General features: G+C 42.7%; 1 protein-coding gene across 1 annotated transcript; it reads left to right on the forward strand.

Moving 5' to 3' along the window:
- Positions 1–1,672: 1,672 nt before the first annotated feature.
- Positions 1,673–19,200, forward strand: MATN3 (matrilin 3; the record flags this gene model as incomplete). The annotated part of the gene is made up of 8 exons (XM_081997405.1): positions 1,673–1,817; positions 4,145–4,714; positions 8,331–8,453; positions 8,872–8,994; positions 10,209–10,331; positions 12,574–12,696; positions 17,189–17,299; positions 19,148–19,200. 8 exons carry the CDS (start codon positions 1,673–1,675, stop codon positions 19,198–19,200), a joined length of 1,371 nt encoding a protein of 456 aa, XP_081853531.1.
- Between the last annotated feature and the right edge of the window lie 3,335 nt (positions 19,201–22,535).

Raw genomic sequence — 22,535 nt, forward strand, 5'->3', positions numbered from 1 at the left:
ATAAAGCCAAACACCAACCAAACAACAACTTCAAACAACTTTCTGCTGTTCCTCTGTGTAGTAATAGATAAGAGATAATTTAGTGATCTGCTAATATATCTGAAGAAAAAATGGCTTTCTGATTGGATGATGAAGAGATGAAAGATGATGAAAGGGATCTGGAATTAAACTCTGGGGCAAAGGATTCAAACGGCTACAGCATACAGGTTCTTGGCTATTCTAGTCTATTCAAGTATGAACCTCTTTCCTGCCCCTGACAAGTTTAAAAATACTCTGTCATGATCACACTGTCAGTAACTGGTTCCTTAGTTTCCTCTTCACCAAAGATACTGCGGTGGTCTGAGAACATCTTGTGCTGCTGTTCTGGCAGTGCCCTGCCCTTCCACTTCCCCTCTGCACCCGGGTGTCTTTGCAACTGCACTCGGCTTCCAAGTTCTAAGGAATGGCATTTGATTTGGATTCCCAAAGAGGCTCCAAAACCAGGGAATCTTTAGATGCTGGCAAAGACTGCTTAAATGGGCCTTCTGGAGGGGAGCTGGAAGACTGGATGAAGCTAAAGCTGTCTAAGAAAGACACAGCTGAAACTACGGGGGCTGATCCCAGAGCAACACACTCTGGCCTGGATCCACCTGCACTGAGGGAGATTTGGTGTGTTGCAGAATGAAGCCAAAAACCTGCTCCTTCATTAGCTCTGACCATGAGTGGGCACCAAAGGAACTTGAAAGCGTTGGGTATGGGAACAGAGCTCTGGACAAGGAGCGGTTGCTGAGACTTCCCAAAAGGCAAGTGGGTGCTCATATGGCAGCAGCAGGCACTGCTTGAACTCCGTGTTGTGTGTGTACGTGTTGCTGCTCAGAGCTGCAGCCCCCTCTAGATGAAAGACGTTGTACTCTGCTGAAGCTATGTGGCGTTCCTCTGCGGGTAGAGCGGTGTTCCCTCTCCCCCGATTCCATCTGCAGGTTTTCTGAACGTGATGGTGGTCTCTTCTACTGTGCAGGTGCGGTAGTACTTGCTGAAGTCAGTCAGTATCTGCCTGAGACCATGCTGCTGGTGGGTCGTGAGAGTGTGATGGTTCTGGTTCTAAATCGGCGCTTTCTGTTCCCCTTAGAGAAGTGAAAGGAGAAAAGGTGGTCCTGCAGCCTGACACTGCACTTTCCGTTGCGGCTTGCTGCAGCTTCCCGCGGGAGCTGGCAGGACGTGCAGCGCTAAGACTAGGCAGAAGGTCCGAGGTTAGACGTGACAACGGGGAGGGCAGTTTCTCGTGCCCCGGAGCTCACGCCGTGAGCTTTTTCTCCCCTTCTTTGCAAACACTGTCCTGGGAATCGAGCCTTGGGGCTGGAAGTGCGGGTTAGCAGACCCGAGTCGAACAATGCCCGTGCCGGCAGAAAGGGTGAGTTTCTATCTCCGCTTCCCCGGCCCAGAGGCGCGATCCCTTCCCTCAGCGCGCAGCAAGTTCCCAAAGTTTCGCTCCGCTCCCCGCCGCCCGTCCCTCTCCCCCAGGCTGAACGCTCCGTCGGGGCGGGGGAGCGCGGGCCGCGCCTTGCCGGCCGCCGGCCCGCCCCGTGGAGGAGGAGGCGGCGGCGGCGGGAGCCGAGGCCCCCTCGATCCCCCCCCGCCGCCATCGCGGCCGGCGGGTTTAAAGGCGGCGGGGCGCGGGGCGGGCGGTGGCACCATGCGGCGCGCGCTCGGCACCGTCTGCTGCGGCCTGGCGCTGCTGCTGCTGCTACTGCTGCCGCCCGCGGCGCGCGGCTCCCCGCACCGCCTGCGCCGGCAGCCGCGGCCGGGCGGCGGCCTCGGCGGGAGCCACGGCGCGGCAGGTACCGTACTCCGCGGGGCGGCGGGGGCTGCCGACTCCCCGCGGCCGGCCCGGCCCAGAGGCGCTGCGCGCCCGCCCGCTCGCGGCGCGCGTTGCTCGCCGATGCCCAGCCGCTGCGGGTACCGCCTGCCATTGCTTCTCTTGCGGCGTCTCCTTGCGTGCTTGGTTTCACAAACGGCTGCAGGAGGGTTACGCCCCGGGAGCACCTGGGTGTAGCTGCAGTGGTGCGGGGTCCGGAGCACAAGTGTTATGAGGAGCGGCTGAGGGAACTGGGCTTGTTTAGTCTGGAGAAGAGGAGGCTGAGAGGAGACCTTATCGCTCTCTACAACTACCTGAAAGGGGGTTGTGGTGAGGTGGATGTTGGTCTCTGCTCCCAAGTAACTAGTGATAGGACGAGAGAAAATGGCCTCAGGTTGTGCCAGGGGAGGTTTAGATTGGATATTAGGAAAAATTTCTTTACAGAGAGAGTGGTCAGGCATTGGAACAGGCTGCCCAGGGAGGTGGTGGAGTCACCATCCCTGGAAGTGTTCAAAAAACATGCAGATGTGGCACTTCAGCACATGGTTTAGTGGGCATGATGGTGTTGGGTTGATGGTTGGACTTGATGATCTTAAAGGTTTTTTCCAGCCTTAATGATTCTGTGATTCTGTGGACCATTCGCTTGCAGGCAGAAGCACCAACTACCTTTGTTTATGCAAGGCTGGCCTTACTAATCTCTAAAACCTACTTAACTGTTCTCTACCTCTGTTCATTGCTGTAAATATCTCTATTTCAAACTCACAGAAGGATCAGGCTGCTGAAAAGTTGGGGTTTTTTTCTTAATCTAAAATTATTCTTCTGCCTACAAATCTTGGAATTGGTCTCTTTATTTTGCAGGACAAACATTGTGTCTTTTTCTTTCATGTCTTAAGCTACGCAGACATGCACAAACATTTCATGTTTTCTCAGCTTCCCAAAGGGTACAAAGCCGTTCTTGCAAATCCTTATGCAAAACCTGAGTTCTGGGGTGCACGTAGAATTATATGTGATAGACCTGGATGGATTCCTAGACTCGTCCAGTTCGTTACTCTGTCCAAAGGCAAAATCAACTCTGCTACTGTGTTTCCTGATGGAAATTTAAGATCTATCTATGCAGTTTGATTTTTTCCCCTCCTTTTTCACTTGCACAAGAGAAAAAAAGGTTTTTAATGCACTGAAAAAAAGAGTACCATTTTCACCTCTACTTTTAACAGACTGTTGAAGGTTTTTTTTATTTTTTATTTCCACTGGAATGGAATACTAAAAGTGAGCTTGATAGTAGCAGGGTTCCCAAAAGAGTTCGCAGGGACCATATTCAAACTGAACACCTCACGTTCTGCAATTTTAATGCACTGTTGAGCCAGAATGTCTCTTTTAATGAAATATTCTGCTTTTGGGTTGTCTGTTTTTCATAAACCAGCTGCACAAATCCATACCTTGATGGTATGAAGTAAGTACATGTTACTGTCCATATCAGGTCAGGATATCAGGACAGGGAGTGTAAGCTTAGGTTGCCTGCTGTCGCCATCTTCATTATTTTTTGTCTTCCTAGAAGTGATGCTTGTCTCTGATCTGAACTGTGGCTTTTCTATTTCTGTCTAGATTTATATGTCAGTGAGGAATTTTTGGAAGCTAGAAACGTGTGTAAATGTTTGTTTTTACATGTAAAATTACTTCATAAATAGTCTCACTTTTTTTCTCTGCTCTAAAAGCCTTAAAACAGTAACAACTTCTGAAGAAGCCTTTATCACAGTGTCATTTGTATCTTTTTCTGTCGGCCTTTATTTCTTCTTGTTGTGTACTTTGGATCGTGAACTGCAAATAAGAAATAATTCCTAATTGGCAATCTATCTTGTTACTCTCCTAAAAATGTTGTTAGTATCTGTTCTCTATATAATGTAGCCAGTTGTTTTCCATTTTATTTCTGTAGCTTCTAAAAATGGAATTCAGCATTTATCTTTATAAAAATTAAAAGTAAGTATATTTATATATCATTGCTACATTTCTGTGTTGGTTGTTACATGCGAACTACAACCCTTTGTTTCAAGGACAGTTAGACATTTTGTGAGCTCAAATGTGGACCTATCTGTAAAAGCTTAGAAAAGTGCAATTATTTGTTACTTGTCAAAATTAATATTTAAGAATTTCTAATGTGTTGCTCACTATATTTTTAAGCCTCTTCCTAAAGAATCAAGAGTGCCAGCATTCACCTGGTAGGAGTAGTTTTCCATGACAGCTCTCACTGCCCTACGGTGAGAGCTTCGGTCCTGTGTAGGAGATGACTGAAGCATTTTCCTTCCTTCTTGACAGACACTGCCTGCAAGAACCGGCCCCTAGATCTCGTCTTCATCATAGACAGTTCCCGTAGTGTCCGACCTGAAGAGTTTGAGAAAGTGAAAATCTTTTTGTCAAAAATGATTGATACTCTGGACGTTGGTGAAAGAACAACCCGTGTGGCGGTCATGAATTATGCTAGCACAGTCAAAGTAGAGTTTCCGCTCCGGACCTACTTTGATAAAGCATCTATGAAGGAGGCTATATCTCACATTGAGCCCTTGTCTGCTGGCACGATGACTGGCCTTGCCATCCAAACTGCCATGGATGAAGTCTTCACTGAGGAAATGGGCACCCGGCCAGCAATCTTCAATATCCCCAAGGTGGTCATTGTTGTGACAGATGGACGACCACAAGACCGGGTTCAAGATGTGGCAGCAAGCGCCCAGACAGCTGGCATTGAGATCTATGCAGTTGGGGTAGACCAGGCAGACATGCAGTCCTTGAGGATAATGGCCAGCGAACCACTGGATGAACACGTCTTCTATGTGGAGACCTATGGTGTGATTGAAAAGCTGACATCCAAATTCAGAGAGACTTTCTGTGGTAAGGCGGTCAGTCAAAGAGTGTAGTGTAATTTGACTGCTTTTGGCTCATACTGTGGTTCCACTCCCTAAGAAAGAAGTTTTTCTTTTTCAGAAGTGTTATGTATCACATTGAAGTATTTCCTTTGCCATCTGTTGGGCAAACAAGTCAACACTTTTATTCAGTGGAGGCCAAGTAATGACCTTGCATTTTGAACAGTGACCTTACCATGCAAGTAACAGGTCTGATTTCAGTGGGCCTCCATGTGCAGTTGGTACAATTTAGTGCAAGAGAAAGCACGGCAATCTGACTGGGATTTGGCTACGTATATTTACTGACTTAGTGAGAGCACACACCGGAGCTGTGCAGTCTACTCATTTCTTTTCCTATCTGGCTGGGAAGCGAGGAGGGTGGAAGTGTGGTGCTGAAGGGCTCCTTGTAGATTCAGAGTAGGAGAATCAGTGTGCTAGCTTGACAAATTTGATGCAGGGTGAAGTGTCTGAACACAACAGCAGGTCATCTTGGGATGGGCTTTCACTCTGCAGGCATTGCTGGGCTTTCAGTGTGCCAGACTCGCACTTTTCTCTGTTTCTCTGCAACTTGATTTAGACAGGGAACTGTGTGATGGGTTGAATTAGCTTCACTCTTTCAGGGCTGGTCTTGGAAAAATGCTGGAGATATATTTGATTTGTGCTAGAATGCCACTAACCAGTGTGGGTTGATATTGTCATTCACAGGAATCATGTATCTGGAGTATTTAGAACTGCTTATAGATAGCTATGCCACAGCCCTACCTGCAAAAATCAAATGATGACTTTTTGACAATTAAAAAACCCGTATGAAGTAGATTTTTCTAGTAATTTTCTAAGGAAATTGCCTGTAAAATAAGTCTCCAGCAAATAATGGGTAAAATCAGGTGTAAAGAACATTGTAAGAGAATTAAAATAACAGCCATTGCCCTGTGACCTGGGTTGGCAGTGTGTTACTTTACGTTGTTATTTCAGAGCCTTACTAAAAATGACCACCGTACCTTTTGACTAAGTTTAGAGTGAATAGACCTCCCTTTCTACATATGAAATAAATGCGTAGGACCACCTGTAGACAGGACACTTCGCCCAATAATTAACATAGGAAATGCCTTGAGGTTTGGCTTGACAACACGTTGTGTTGCTGATGTTGCTCTCTCTGGTAGGTGGAGGTGGGTACAAGTGCCCACCTAGCTGGACAGGTATGTGTGCTGTGAACATAGCACCAATTTTCCACCTATGTTCTCGCCAAAGCAAGTCCTTTCATAGCACCAAAGAAAAATCTCTTGTTCGTAAGAGTAAACTTACTGTTTATTGTGCCAAAGCATAGGAATGACACCCCCACTAAGTTGGAGGGTAAACCAAAGAGAGCTTACACATACATACTTCCAGTGAAACTCTGATTGCCTGCATGCAATTAGCCAGATTCTGTGGGATTTGTGGACAAAAATGGGGTAAAAGGAATAGTTTTTAAAAAGGTTCCTACAAACCAAATGAATCTAAGAGGGTCTTGTAAGACAGTGTAGGTAAACTGGGTCTTTTCCAGCTCCAGGCTGCTTTTTGGTCAGAAATCTAGACTCACCAGTGACAATTAGGTTTTTCTTTGCTTTGGCCAAGGCAAATAAATTTGTTTGTAGGGTGAACTGAAAACAGGAAGACTAATGTTCAGGGGCAAAGTAGTTGGCAAAGATCAAGTTCTTGATGCGTTGAGAGCATCATTCCACATGACACCATACTGGAGATGGAAAATCTTAGCCTTGAGTTGGTGTCCAAGTCAGTGGAAGCTTGACTTTCCTACCACAAAAATCTGACCATTTGAGTCTGAGCTTCTCAGTTATGCTTGAAAATATTACCCACAGATTTTGTTCCTAAGTCATGGAGATGAATTCTCTTATTCCCAAGGGTGTAGCAGAGTGAAAAGATGCTGTCTTGGTTTGAGATTTGTTTTTACCAATGGAAAGACAAGACACACTTTCTATCAGCCTTATTAGGGGATAGCTAAATCTTCCATGTTTTAGAAAATGGGCAATGTTGCCTTGCATTTAGAAATACATGAGGAGATTCAAGCACTCTTGCTTCTTGTTTCTTATCCCTATTGCTTACCACTATTGCTTTGGAGCTTGATTTTACCAGTAGTCAATATCCACATTGTAACTGCTCATCTAAGTAAAATCTCAGGCACTCATCTAAGTAAAATCTCGGGCAGTAACAGACTTGTCTTCCCATTTTTCTCCTTTTCCTTTTTGTTTCCTCCTTCTTTATTTCCTTTCTTTCCCCCTTCCCACTTTTTTTCTCTAACTTTTTTTCCTCCCCCTTTCCCTCTCCCCTTCCCTTTTCCATCTCATCTAAATTTAGTAATCTAACAATCATATAAGTTTAAGTGTGTTTAAGTGAGGTTTTCTGTACAGTCTGTGGAGAGAGAGAGGCGTGTTGAGGTGACTAAAGAAGCAGCAGATCCAAAGCTAAATACACTTGAGAAAAGTTGGTCAGGAGTTAATCAGTGATGTAGTTAGAGCATCTGTGAAGGAAAAGACTGTCAGCGCACATAGTACGTTGCAGAGATAGCCCAGCGGTACAACAGGCATTTCGTCTGCCCTGTCACCACAACGGGCTTCTCCCAGCTGCCATCCATCACGCTGCTTTTCATGTCACTGTTTTCTGTTTTCTCAGTCTGATGAGATAGACTTACTGTTTGCTGGGGAATTGGCTGGTCCCCGAAAACTGACTCTTACTTTGTAGTTTGCAGCTTCAGCTTCTCAGTTCTCTGATGTTTGGATGTTATTTCTCTACTGGCCTTCAGTTAGGAGTTTCACGTGCCTGTAAAGCTACCTTACTGTAGAAACTTTCCTCCACATCCTCTTTTGGTCTTGGCTTTTTAAATCTGATGGGCCAAGGCAGCTGCAGCCCTCGCACACCCGTCCTGCACTGGCTGATAGATCCGGATGATCATTATGCAGATACTCTTTTCATCCCTGAGAAGACAGTGTGTTATCCAACTGCCTTTGAGTCATTTTTCTCTTCCACCTGTTTTGATGCTTTTTCTGTTGCACTTGTGTTTTGTTTTGTTTTATTTTAATTTATTTTTTATTTTGCTTTCTGTTGCATTTCAGTTTACATAGGGTTTTTTTACAGTGCAGAAGAATGCATAAATGAGGTTGTATGCCAGTGAGCAGAAGTTAATATGCTGCCAGAAGTGACTGATATATTTTGGGATTACTTAACCTGGTTGGTTGTAATAGAAAGGGACTGGATACAGTAAGGCAGAAGGTCCTTTTCATTGCCAAGCTCTCATTTCCAGTGCAGTGTTACAAAATGCTTAAAATCTGTCTCTCCCTGTTGCACTGTTTTCAGATTAATCTTATCTTTCTGCCACCTCAGGTGGTGAGTTATTTCAATGCAGTTGTTCCAGGGACGTTTATGACCTCTTGCTTCTGGCTACAGAATGATGCAAAAGATGCCTGTAGTTTTTTGTGACGGTGACATAGCGCTGACATTTACTTCTACTAATCCAGCAAAGAGTGCAAGATGTACTTTTGTAAGCGTAAGTTACTAATGACTCTTTCTTTCCTTTGGGATGACTGAAATGCCTTTTCTGTAAATGCCCTTTCTAGCTGCGAATGTGTGTGCACTTGGGACCCATGACTGTGAGCAGGTCTGTGTGAGTAACGGCGGATCCTACCTTTGTGAGTGCTATGAAGGCTACACTCTCAATCCAGATAAGAGAACCTGCTCAGGTATTACTCCTTCAGTAGATGTGTTCAACTAGAAAAAAATAAATTGCTTTTTAACACCGTAATTGGGTTTGAGAAGCTACTGTTGGAACAGTGAACATCCGTATCTCCTTCAATAATAATAAATCTAATAATAAATAAATAAGTCTGCTGTGAGTAATGATGAGGAGTAGTTTGATTCCATCACCATCCTTTTTATTATGCCTAGAGAACCATTCATTAGGGCTAGATGCCAAAACATAGTTATGAGGTGTAGACACTGTATAGATACTTTCTCCTGCCACTTACTCAAATTCCTTCAATTGCTGTTGCTATTTCTGAGCTGATTCCAAATAGAAATACATTAAAAATGTGAATATGCACTCCACCCCAAACTACTTTTTATTAACAATGAATTGCTTCTCCAACGTGTGTCTTGCAGCTGTGGATATGTGTGCACCTGGAAGGCACGAGTGTGATCAGATCTGTGTGAGTAACAACGGCTCCTATGTCTGTGAGTGCTATGAAGGCTACACTCTGGATCCAGATAAGAAAACTTGCTCAGGTAAGAATTAACGGCTACTTTAATATCTGAAACACGGACATGTTTTCTGTGACTTACCTTCATTGTTTGTAATTGAAAAAGTGCTTACAGACATCAGCTTGTAAAATGAGCATTCACCTGGAGCCTTTCCCCTTGGTTCCAGTAGCAGTAGAATTGCATTTTCCTTTAAACGCATTGATTACAAAAATGCAATTTGGCACTTATCTACTATTTTATGGTCTTCACAGTACTTCATAAACATCACTTTAGTCCCTGGGAGAGGATGAACCTATTCCAGAGACGCCCACCAGCACTGTGTCTCCACTGGAGAATGAGTGCCACTGGTCCACAGTGTTAATGATGTTCTCATGTCCCCTCCATCTCTCCTGTCAAAACTCATTTTTTTTACAGCTTGCTGCTTCTGCTTGCAAGCTGAGCAGAGATCTGCGATATAGCAACCCCAGTCTTACACCACCAGCAGCTTCTTCCTTTCCTACTCCTTGAATTGTCACCTCAAAAAGTTAGCCTATTATACATTTTTTTTTCCACAAATACTTCCCTGGAGTTGTTTCTTTAAATCCAGAAGTTTTGAGCAGCACCAGCCTTAGGGTAGCTATTTTATAACTGGTAAGCGCATTCCTTTCTTTGAGAGCACATAAGCATTCTTCTCACTGAAGTTTGTACTGTTCTTATTTCTGAAGAGAGAACATAATCTTCTAGTGCTCCTGTTTGTTTGTTTGTTTGCTTGCTTTTGTTCTCACTAGGCTTTATATCTCTTTGCCATTTAATAGCATTTCTACATATCATGCCTGGCTTTTTGTGCCTCCCTTCAGCTCATGGATGAAAGTATGAAGTTAAATTTGGATTCACCACAGTTACTACCTAATATTGCAAGAAGCAGCTTCTTCTGCCTTGACATGTGACAGGTTATTGCTCATCTCAGTATGGTGTTTCAACTTCATCTGTACTGGGTATATTCAGGGATGTTCGAATTGCTGATGAAAATCAGAATTGTATGAGATGTGGTATAGCAGTCCCAGTATCTGCCTCCTTCATTAAATAATTAGTAACTGAATTCAGTTGTCTGCAGCATAATATAATAATGTAGTAGGGCACTGGTTGAATCCTAATTTGAATCCTAATTAAATCGTATTTATAAATATTAAAGTATTTAAAACGCTTGAGTGTCTATGAGGGAGTAATAGATTTCTTTTCTAAAACATGGTTCACCATAGCCATAGACATCTGTGCACCTGGAAGGCATGATTGTGCACAAATCTGTCTGAGTAACGATGGATCCTACAGCTGTGACTGCTATGATGGATACACTCTGAATCCAGATAAGAAGACTTGCTCAGGTAAGACCTGATCAAGGAAATACTGTGTTTAGCTAACTTTTAAAAATCAGGTTAATTTATGTTATTTTTCTGATAAATTATCCAAGAGTTTCTGTACAACTCCTGAAAACACAGCGCAACTTCATTTCTTCATGTGTCCAGTAATAATTTGAGACCCATGACTCTTCCACAGTTGTGTGAAGCTTGTACTTGGTATAATTAAAATGCCATTTGGCATTGCCGTGAGGACTTCACAGTATTTTCACACCAATGGAGCACGAATTGCCATATCCACCTGAGAGAGGAGAAGGATAATGTATTTGGTGGGAATATGTGATGTGAACTACTTACGTCAGAAAACTCTTCATCAAAGCAGCACAAGGGAATGAGATGAAGAAGAGCAAGGACTCTGCTGTGAGAGAGATTACAGTATATATCATCACGAGTGCGATCACTCTTTCTGGTGGACGTGTTTGGACCTGAAAAAATACTCCAGCCTTAGAGCTCTAGAGGATGGAGGGAAATGTTCTTTCTCGGTTCTGGTCTCTTGTGGAGAGGAGCATAGGAGCATAGACGTAGCTGGTACTTAAGGATATATATAAAAATCTATAGTACCTACAAATTAATATGTATTATCTATGATTTTCACTTAATTAGGTTTTGAACTTCACCATTTCTTTTTATGTCTCTCTGACGATTTATTTACGCAAAATCCTTTTTTCCACTTGCATTATACTACCTTTCCTTACTACATTTTGTGTGACAAAGTGCTGAACTTAGGCTTCCAATTCCAGGCAAATCTCTCCAATTAAGTCACAGGTCTCAAATCTCAAGGAGATGAAGCCAGAGGTCCTCAGTATTTTTTCCTGCATACTGTAGGAGCTGATTTTGTAAATATAGTTCCTAAGGTTAACTCTCAGCTGGCATTATACAGAGGCAATAAACACCTGTGAAGCAATATGAATTCAGTTAGGCATCCCCTTTGTGATTTCAATCCTCAACCTCCTTTCATAGCACTGATTGTCCCCCTGCACAGTCAAATTTCAGGTTGTTTCCCTAACATGCTTGCTTTTTTCCTCTTTTGAATCTCATTTTGCAATAGGCTGCTAATGATTTCTCAGCCATCCAGGTCTTCATGATATAATAAAAATAGTCTAGGTCCAAGAGGGGGGGTCTTCCCTTCCCCTTCCCTTCCCCTTCCCTTCCCCTTCCCTTCCCCTTCCCTTCCCCTTCCCCTTCCCTTCCCCTTCCCCTTCCCTTCCCCTTCCCTTCCCCTTCCCTTCCCTTCCCCTTCCCTTCCCCTTCCCTTCCCCTTCCCTTCCCTTCCCCTTCCCTTCCCCTTCCCCTTCCCCTCCCTTCCCCTCCCTTCCCTTCCCTTCCCTTCCCTTCCCTTCCCTTCCCTTCCCTTCCCTTCCCTTCCCTTCCCTTCCCTTCCCTTCCCTTCCCTTCCCTTCCCTTCCCTTCCCTTCCCTTCCCTTCCCTTCCCTTCCCTTCCCTTCCCTTCCCTTCCCTTCCCTTCCCTTCCCTTCCCTTCCCTTCCCTTCCCTTCCCTTCCCTTCCCTTCCCTTCCCTTCCCTTCCCTTCCCTTCCCTTCCCTTCCCTTCCCTTCCCTTCCCTTCCCTTCCCTTCCCTTCCCTTCCCTTCCCTTCCCTTCCCCTCCCCTCCTTCTTTGCTTGTGCCTTACTGAACCTCCTTACTGTGAAGATACCCAAATATAGGAACTCCTTCCCAGCTTGCCCTTTCAGAGTTGACGCATTACATTTGGCAGAAAACATCAGCCTCACACATCAAGTACCCACTTTGTAACTGGCAGCGGGTGCCACTTCTCTCTTTTTTTTCACAGCCATGTATAGTCTTCTGTTTATGGTCTTTTCACTCTAAAAACCAGCGTCTTATCCAACTCAATTAGAGCTGAAATAATGCCAAATAGTCTCTTAAAATCCAGATACTTGTTCTCTGAAATTTCTCTGGGTAATTATTTTGTAACTGGGTCACTGCTAGTTCGGTTCCTTTCGCAATCTGTTACAACTGCAAAAAAGTGTTGCCAGCATTAAAAAAATCATATTAATTTTGTGATGTTGATAGCCAGATACAAACACGCTCTATATACCCTACTATGGCTAATAGCGTGCTGACATGGAATAAAAATGTCCTGGTTTGAATCCAAATAAAGATATGTTTGCAAATGGGAATTACTAACACTGACTAAATAGGCTGAAGTTTGGGTGCTGATTAATATTCTCGTCCCAAATGGCTTCCTCAGCTGTCGACATGTGTGCACCTGGAAGGCATGACTGTGAGCAGGTCTGCGTGAGAGATGATCTGTTTTATACCTGTGACTGCTACCAAGGCTACACCCTAAATCCAGACAAGAAGACTTGCTCAAGTAAGCAGATTTCTGTTCCCTATGCCCCCATACCCTCCCCAGCTAAGTACATGTATTGAAATAACTCTCATTAGCAGGTTAATGTGTTTGGATCTGTTTGAGAAGCTTTCACATGCTTTCAGGTGTTCTAAGACAGTTCTATGTCACTCTGCCTTTTCCACTTCAAGCCACATTCAGAGATATAAAGCACTTTATATGCAACAATGCTAGTGTCTGCTTACCATTCGGTCTTTCTTTATTATCTTATAACTAAGGCCTTCACTGGATTTAAAAAAAATTATGCGATATTCAGCAACCCTAGAACTGAGGAATAATTGAAGAGAGAAGAGCTGGAGTTAGTCACACAGTCACACACTTTGCAGTACTGGGGTAACTATGTTCCATCATGCAGGAGGCAGCTCGAGGTGGTGGTCTCCCCTGCAGGTTGAATTTCACATTGCTGTTTGTTTCTTCAGCTTCTCGGTGATTTTGTGTTATAGTCAAAAAGTAATAATTTTAGAAGTGTTTCTTTCCTGGTCTCCTTATTGTAAAGTTATTGTGTACTGGAAACTTCGGAGCATACCTTTGGAGGTGATCTGGCACTTCACATCTGGTGAGGTTAGTCAGCTGTGGTCAGAGTGAGCATAGACTGTACAAAGTAAGGACTGAGGGAGACCCCAGCAAGGCAATTAGTTCATCTTGCTGCTCCAAGGCAAGATCAGTTACACATCTTAGTAGTTCCTGGTAAGATTCGTGTAGGTTAGGGTCCCAGCATGCAAAAGCATTGCCATTGGGAAGCATTAAAAAATGCTATCTTGTTTTTGGATAACTGTTTCTCCAAAATGTGCTCTGTAGGAACTGATGTATGTGCACTAGGAACCCATGACTGCGAGCAGGTCTGTATGAGTAATGGTGGATTGTATTGCTGTGACTGCTATGAAGGCTTTGCCTTAAATTCAGATGAGAAAACATGCTCAAGTAATAATTTAATGTGTTTTTTTTTTTAATATATTTATTGAAGTACCTCCCTTCAATGTGTTAAATCCTTTTAATCTGTTTGAGAAACGTTCTATTGACTCACAAACTCCCTGAAAGTATAACCTCTTTTCATTATTTTCTGCCTGTGTCCACTAATGTTTTGAGCTAGTTTGATCCTTCTTGTTTAGTTATAGCGGTTATTGTATTTAAAACTACAGTTGACTCTTACCTATCACCACACATTTAAAGACTTTACCATATTTAAAAAAAATAATCTGTTATAATCTGCATTTCCTTATGAAATGGGAATAATTGGGGGGATTAGCAAAGCAGGGTTCTGGGGCATCTGCCTCTGGGGCATGGGACTCCATTGTGTACCAGCATTCAGAGGATGGTGGGGGCCAGAGGGGAACAGAACTGGTGCCAGAAGAACTACTGCAATGCTAAACCATATGTTCTTGTCCACTCCTCCAACATGAGTGGGGCAGACGTGAACTCACCAGCTGCTTTCCCTTCACATGGATAATAATGGCATAAACTGTTGGCAGAACTCCTGCACCATTTGATGTAGATCATAAGTAAAGTTGGGTTGGAAGGGACCTCAAGAAGTATCTAGTCCAATCTCTGGTTCAGAGTAGGAATAACTTGCCATTCCATCAAGTGGGTAAGGACTCTGTGTAAGAGCAAAGTTACAAAATAGGTGGAAATAGGCAAATACCATCTGCAAAAATAGTAATTTTTGTAGGTCTGGACTTAAAAAACCACAACTCTAGCGTGTTTTGTATGACTTATTGTGCATCCCAGTGGCAATGGGAGTGCCCAAGATTTTGAATATCAAATACTGGAAGACACTAAATTTCGCAGGAGGACTGTTTCTACAGTCCTTCAGGGCAGTTACCAAAGTTAGTTGAAAAAGTAATTTTGTTAAAACAGACATAATCCAAGGAGGATCTCCATCTGTCACTGGAGAATTGAAATGCAAACATGAGAACTTAGCTGGCAGTTCGTTGGAAACCAACCATGTTGGTGTGGTATTTTGAACTGGACTTCCTCCAGCTGAATCTTGAACAGCTCTTCTTTGTACATCAACCATAAAGCTCGTGTAATGTTCCAGAAAAGGGAGCTGGACAAATACAGGTTCAGTGGACTCAAGGAGACACCAGTTTCAACACTGGCTCTAAGACAAATTAATTTCTGCACTGCTAGAAATGAATCTGTTCATAGATTTTTTTCAGTGAAACACTGAATGAACAACCTTCTGAAATTGATATATTTCAGTCATTTTTCAATAATTCAAGCAGACATCAGTTTCCTTGCAAAATGGAAATATCCATGGCGTGATTGATAAGCAAAAAGAGAAACCAAAACAATTCAGACAAGTGAAATTTGTATTTAGGTGTAATATTTCTACTGTTTTACTGTTATAATGCTCACATAATTTGTTTGGCATTGATCAGCTATGCATTAATATATCTACAGAAAAAATATTGAATAATCTGCTGTCGTTGCCCTTGCAAGCAACATAAAAACACACATATAAAGAGACAGGTATTACATACAAGTAATTCTTCTTGATAACTTGTTGAAAGAGTATTTCATAATTGTAGACCCTTTTAAGGAGGCTGTGCTTATTGTGCTTATTATTCAGGTCTCGGATGTAGACGGTAATCTCGCTGCAGTAGCTGTGCTTCAGTAGCTGTTGATGTTTGTTCTTAGCCTGCAGCAAGTGGTGCAGCTTGCCTTAATGCCTATTTTCTTTATGGAGTAGGTGAGGTTAAATTGCCTTTCATGTAGCTAAGGACTCACAGCCATCAGCTGATGCCTGACATGTTACTATACCGCAATGGAACGATCATCTCTCAGAGCCCTTTGTGATCATTCCTGGTTTTGTGATGGATTATGGAGAAAAAAGAGTTCTTGAGAACAGCTGAGGCTGGTCCGTGGTAAGTCTGGAAGGCTGAGGGCAAGACCTAAGAACAGATTCAGTGGAATCCCTGCAGAGTATAGGATGCTTGTTTTCTCTTTCCTAAGAGACTGATTACTTCTGCGTCATAATAACTGGCTCCTCCATTAACATTGCTGTGCTGTTCTACTAGATTTTAAATTCAGTTGGGCCCATTTGAACATTGTTGTTCGCTCCATACATATTAATGTGACATTGGAATAGACTTGGATTCACACTTCTTGATGAATCAAAAATGATACTCCCTATGCATGCACATTGCCAGTGTTACAAACCAAGAAAACTTGTGGGGTGATGAACATTGATGATTTAGTTGAACCTCTATTGCTTACTATTTAGAATTAATACATGTGTTCCTGCTTTATTTTTTTGTTTTATTTATAATATTTAATAATTATAATAATACGCCTATACTTTTGTGTAAGTGGTAAATTCAATTTTTTTAATTCCTTCACAACCTGAGACTTAGGTTTCTAAATTCCATTCACATCTCAGAAGCTGATCCAAACTGAATGATTTCTGATATTGACCAACTCTTTATGTGCCTGAAATCACCAGGTGCCTTCCAGCTTGGCTTGCAAGAGCCCCTGGAGGCTTAACTTTGGACTTTTAACGCATTCTCAGAAGTGCTCTGTTTGGGAGTGATAGATACTCCACATACTGTTACATTCCAGCTTGGACAGGGCAGCAATATTGATTTTACATAGATAGATAGATCTATTTAGATATGAAGAAGAAATCCTTTACTGTGCAGGTGATGAGGCACTGGAACAGGTTGCTCAGAGGTTGTGGATGCCTCATCCCTGGAATTGCTCAAGGTCAGGTTGGATGGGGCTCTGAGCAACCTGATATAGAAAGATGTCCCTGCCCATCGCAGCGGGGGTGGACTAGATGATCTTTAAAGGTCCCTTCCAACCCAAACCACTCTATGATTCTACGGTTCTTCTGAAGAGAAGCCCAACAAGCTAGTCATGGCCTTAAATACAGCCAAGTGAATAGATTCTGTTCACAGTGATGCCAGTGGCTGTCCTGTATGGATAGTTTGATGGTCAAAGGACTATTTACAAGATGGAGACCTAGACTGCAGGTTTTTCTCAGTGTGCAGCATTTAAACGCACACATTCTACTTCCCAGGGTGCCCTACCTTTTGTGGTGGGGGATATTCTGGATGAGAGGGAGAGATAACAGGCAAAGGGAAGATTCACTCTCACCTAGCTATTAGAGTTGATGGGGGAGGCTGGTTGGTCCCTGCACCCAGGCATCTTTTTATATTTTGCTCAATAATGGTCTAATTTAAAGAGTGCAGAGGATTTAGGTAGGCAGGCTAGGAACTCCTTGCTCGCCTGCTCCTCTAGAGTTGAGCTCTCTCCTGCCTGTCCTGTTTCTGGATTATGACACTTGTATCTCTGTCTGCGCACCGGCCCCATTCATTGCTGTCCCTCCTTCCTGACTGGGTTGCAGTGCTTGCTGTAGTCAGCGTGAGTTCAACTCCCATTGCAGAATCAAGCGTTTTCTTGGGATTTAAATGCTCGATAATTGCATAAATATTCTAAATGCTGTCTTCTCCCTTAGGAGCCATAACAAGCAGCCTCATAACAACTGAAGAGTCCTGTAAGTGCGAAGCCATAGCTGCCCTGCAGGACTCAGTCACCTCACGCCTTGAAGCTCTGTCCATAAAATATATCCTTTTTCTTACATGATCTTCTGCATTCAGCTCTTTACTGGTATTTTAGAAGTAGCTGTTCTGTTATAAGCCAGGGAAGGAACACCCCTCAAAACAGAAAGTATTTTCATGGTGATTTTAGAAATGCTATGGAGAAAAATCTTGGTTGTTGCAAATACCATTATGTTTTCACATTTCATTGAAGGGCTTTAGTATCAAGATAAAAATAAAATGCACATGCCCACATCCCCTAGATTATATATGCTCTGTTAAACATCAACTATTGTTCTGTTTGTAATTCTTCTGGATGACTTTTACTGTTACAGTAAACGCTCAGTTTTGAGCCCTCCTATTAGTAGTGCATGTATGTCCCAAAATTTTCAAGACTCCTTCACAGGCAGAGCGACAACAGTCTACCTGTTGCTGCAGTATTCCTCTGCACCCCAAGTCTGCAGACAGGCACTCTCCCAAGCAATTTTCATCCATCTTCTTCTTCTTCTCTGTGAAAATGTGCTAGCCTATTAATATCCAGCTGTTGCGATATATGAGAATGGGAGAGCTGCGAGGCAGGGTGCTGAGTGTGGAGGCACTGGGCAAGCCCCGGGTCTGTGGGACATCCGTGGCCCAGGCTGGCTGGTGCCAGCTCTGCTGCGCTGGAATTTGCCGGCTTCGTTTGCTGCAGTGCGGCGCCTGCGGCAGTGAAGAGAAATGTGGTTGGCCCCCGGATTAGACATTTCACAAACATGTGGGAGAGAAAAAAACAAACAAAAAAAGAAAGCGGTGTACTCTGTGGTACCACAGCAAACCTGAATGTTGGAATAAATGCCCTCAGATGGCGTGTCAGGAACTAATAACTGGAAGTTAAAGTTGAGCAAGCTGTGATTGAACATAAGGCACAATTTTTAGAAGTGAGAATGGTTGATCGCTGTGACAATTTACTAAGATTTTCATCGCTGGAAATTTTTGAGACTGCATGCTTTCTTCTGTAAAAGGTGCTTTTCTTCAAATAGGAATTGATTTAGAGGAGCACCATGACTGTGGTTGTCATCCTGATCCCTGGGGCTTCAAAATCAAGAAAGAGTGGGGTATTTAGGATTAATCAAAGGAGGACAAACTAATAAGTTTTATATGTGAACACATCATTTATACAGATAAGTGAAATTTTCAGTTCACCAAAGTTTCTGAAAGCCAAATGAAAACTTCTGCCAAGGACACAAGGCTTTCCCATTTCTTCAATAAATTCAAAGTTATTTTTATAAGATCTAATTGCAAATCCCTCTTCTGGCAGTGTGCTTGGAGTTCAGTTTATCTGCCTGGGAAAAGTGAACGGAAGACTCTGATTCTCCTTGGATTATAAGGTATAATTCCAGGGAACCTAAGTAGTTGAAACTGAACACCAAGGTAATTAAAGCTGTAATGTCATCTCGATAGTAGCACGTCCTTCAGAGAACAGTCTCACTGCCCCAAAGACCTAATGTTAAGCAAGAAAATGCGGCAGTTTCAAGTTAGCACTATACTTTATTACAAAGAACTGAGGCTTTCTTTCAAAGTTATTCTTTGGTGGGCAATTTGTATCCCTAGTATCCTTTCAAGACAACCTGGAAAAAGCAGCAGACACCCACCTGCTGCTCCTCAGCCCTGAATGTCACTTGGTCCAACTCCTTCTAAGAAATTATGGTTGTTGAGATCATTTGGAAAGTGGCCAGACTTGGACAGATCTCTAAAATGTTTGGAAATCTCTGGTTCAAGCATATATTGACCTCATTTAGAAAACAGACTGTTTGTTGAAGATGGATCAATGAGAAAGGTTATAAATAAAACAAACTTTATAGCCATCTATTATATTGCCCTTAACAACTGATCACTAGATGAAGTGTCTGAGAAGCTGCAGGCATATCAAGGCAGAGAGCAGGTTGTCTGAGCTATCATTCTACTTAATTCGAAAATAATCTTTCCGAAGCAATCTTTTTTATTGTGTTCAGCAAGCTTTATTTTGTTGCACAGCTTACTAATCAGCAGTTTGTTTATTACTATTGACAAATGTCAAGAAGACTTCAGGAAGACAACAATCTTGAAAATAGAGTGACCCCAAGGATATTAATGTATAGTCACTTTATAACCATAAAGCTACCTATACCTGCTGTGCTTCCGTTTGTACTACAAGTAGTACAGCAGGTACTGCTTTTCAGCAGTAACTATGTTTTTATTCTTTTACTTAAAAGTAAATACAGAAAAAAAAGAATGGATACAGTATATCACATTATATAAAACTGTGAAATGGCAAGGCAGAGTAAAAAATGTGCCCATGTCACTTGTCCATTAAATGGGAAAGTAATTTGGGGTCTTGTAACTTATTTTAATAAAATAAAGTATGATCAGCACGCTGATGTTGGAAGCTTTTTTGCAAACAACTTGATGCGTTATGAAATAAAATGTTTAACAAAAACAAGGAGACAAAAAACTCAAAGGAGGCATAAATGGAAGAAATCCACATAATTAAAGAGGATACTATCCTCGAGTCAGATAGTTGGAAAAAGAACCATTTGATTTTAAAACCTACAAATTTAAGGTTTAATAGTAATTTCAAGTATTAATAATGTTTAACACTTAGAAGGATGAAAGACGTCCTCCACTTTAAGGTTTTTATCCTGCAAGATTTACTTTTGTTATTAGTCAGTCATTGCTGTTGTCATACCACAGACTTTACTGGAACTACTTGTGTCAGTTGGGCTTGTAGGGTAAAACACACAAGCTAACAAGTTAAAAATGTAATTTTAAAGGAATCCACTCATTTTGCACACTTGGCATTTGTAATCATCCAAATGCTTTAGAAACTGAATAAATTTGAAGATGGAGTCAGAACTGTGATTATTATTCTTTTTTTAGAATTGAAAAATCCAACATATTTTGCAGAGCTTTGCAATGTAATTACACAAAATACTGTATCAGTAGCTGGTATGCTAAGGATTTATTATAAAGGCATCGGTGCTTGCTTCATACCCCACACATAACAGATGCAAGCAATTGCCAGGAAAATCGGTGGGCAGAAGCTCAGTTATCGTGTTCACTGCACATGTGAGTGAGACTCCAGGTATGTAGATACAGTAATGTTAAGTTAGAGTATAATACTAAATAGCAGTGTGAACATGGGACACAGCTTCAGCAAGGGCTAAAAATGAGACTACAATCTCTCCAAGACTGCTGGATGGGTCTGTGGTTGATATTTTGTGATATGTCCCCACTGATACTAATTGGCTGTAGTTCAATTCAAGTTAGCGTGGGACAACCTAGCTATGCTACACTTGCTTCCACAAAGTGCTTCCTATGCATATTTTTTCTGTAAGTCATTGAATTTTATATCCAGCACTTTGCTTACTTTCATGTCCTCTGCTTTGACATGGGTATTATATAACGATTTATAGAGCCAGAAGTATGTCTTCGCCTCCGTAATTGGTAAGAATAAACAAGTTGTAAATCTAATGCAAGACTTTTCAACTTCTTGGCAATTGGGAGTGGATGACATCAGTCCCATTTACACTAAGGCCAGTTGACAGATGAGATGTATAATTTTATACGATAGTGGAAAATTGTCCTGGAGGCCAGATGTGTCTTGCAAACTGTCAGCTGGGCAGGCTTTGTTTTATGCATTAGTTTTCATAACTCCATTTTACATTACAAATGATAGGATTTACATTCAACTCCTCTGAGCAATTGTCTTGTCTCACTTTGTGAGCACCAGGTAAAATTCCAAGGTGATAAAAGTGATTTTTTTTAAAATAGGACATACCAGCATGCCCTATTGACTGAACATTTTTATTTTAAATATGGATGTACTTGTTGATATGGAATGAGTAATTATATACTGTTTTAATTATTGGGCAGTAGAACTTTAATGCAGAGAACTGTTACGAAAAGAACTACATTTAATCTTTTGGATGGCATTTTAAAATTATTTTTACTCTGCTTAGAATAGAATAGAATAGAATATTTCAATTGGAAGTGACCTACAGGGATCACTTAGCCCAGTTGCCTAAGCACAGGCATTTTCTAAATTACCTTTAGCTATCTAATTCAGCTCTAAGATGCTTACCAGGGGTTCAGCCGGCTTTGCTTTATAGTTCTACCTTATGTATGTGCTTCTACATTGGCATCAGTCAAAAAGCTGGATGCCTAGTGCTCCTCACTGTTGCATGTTCATGTAATGTCAATAAAATGATGTGACGGTAACTGGTGGCTGGTTCTATTTCTCTACAGTTCCAGATAGCCTCTCTGAGAGGAGGGGAACAGCACTAAACTTGACGAGACAGAGGTATGAGAACTTGGCTTCATCGTGATCCTCCTTTGACATTGAACAAATTGCTTACCTTTCTGTGTTTGTGGTGTGGATAATTGCACTGCGGAGTAGTTAGCCACTACGAAAGCAAGGGGGATGCCCAGGGAGACATGGCACTTCCATTCCTCCCATGTCAAGCAGGCGAGTTTTTAGAGCAGGATGCAGAAGACACGGGACAGAATCACAGAATCACTAAGGTTGGAAAAGACCTTCAAGATCATCAAGTCTAACCATTAATCCAGCGCCACCATGTTCCCTAAACCATGTCCTGAAGTGCCACATCCACACGTTTTTTGAACACTTCCAGAGATGGCGACTCCACCACCTCCCTGGGCAGCCTGTTCCAATGCCTGACCATCCTCTCAGTGAAGAAATTTTTCCTAATATCCAATCTAAACCTCCCCTGGCGCAACTTGAGGCCATTTCCTCTTGTCCTATCACTAGTTACTTGGGAGAAGAGGCCAACACCCTCGTCGCCACAACCCCCTTTCAGGTAGTTGTAGAGAGCGATAAGGTCTCCTCTCAGCCTCCTCTTCTCCAGACTAAACAACCCCAGTTCCCTCAGCCGCTCCTCATAAGACTTGTGCTCCAGACCCCTCACCATCTTCATTGCCCTTCTCTAGACACGCTCCAGCACCTCAGCATCCTTCTTGTAGTGAGGGGCCCAAAACTGAACACAGGATTCAAGCTGCGGCCTTACCGGTGCCAAGTACAGGGGCACAATCACTTCCCTACTCCTGCTGGCCCCACTATTCCTGATACAGGCCAGGACGCTGTTGGCCTTCTTGGCCACCTGGGCACACTGCTGGCTCATATTCAGCCGGCTGTCAACCAGCACCCCCAGGTCTCTTTCCGCTGGGCTGCTCTCCAGCCACTCCTCCCCAAGCCTGTAGCGTTGCATGGGGTTGTTGTGGCCGAAGTGC

The sequence above is a fragment of the Phaethon aethereus genome (genome assembly GCF_964289735.1).
Source record: "Phaethon aethereus genome assembly, chromosome: 3".
NCBI classification, from domain to species: Eukaryota; Metazoa; Chordata; class Aves; order Phaethontiformes; family Phaethontidae; genus Phaethon; species Phaethon aethereus.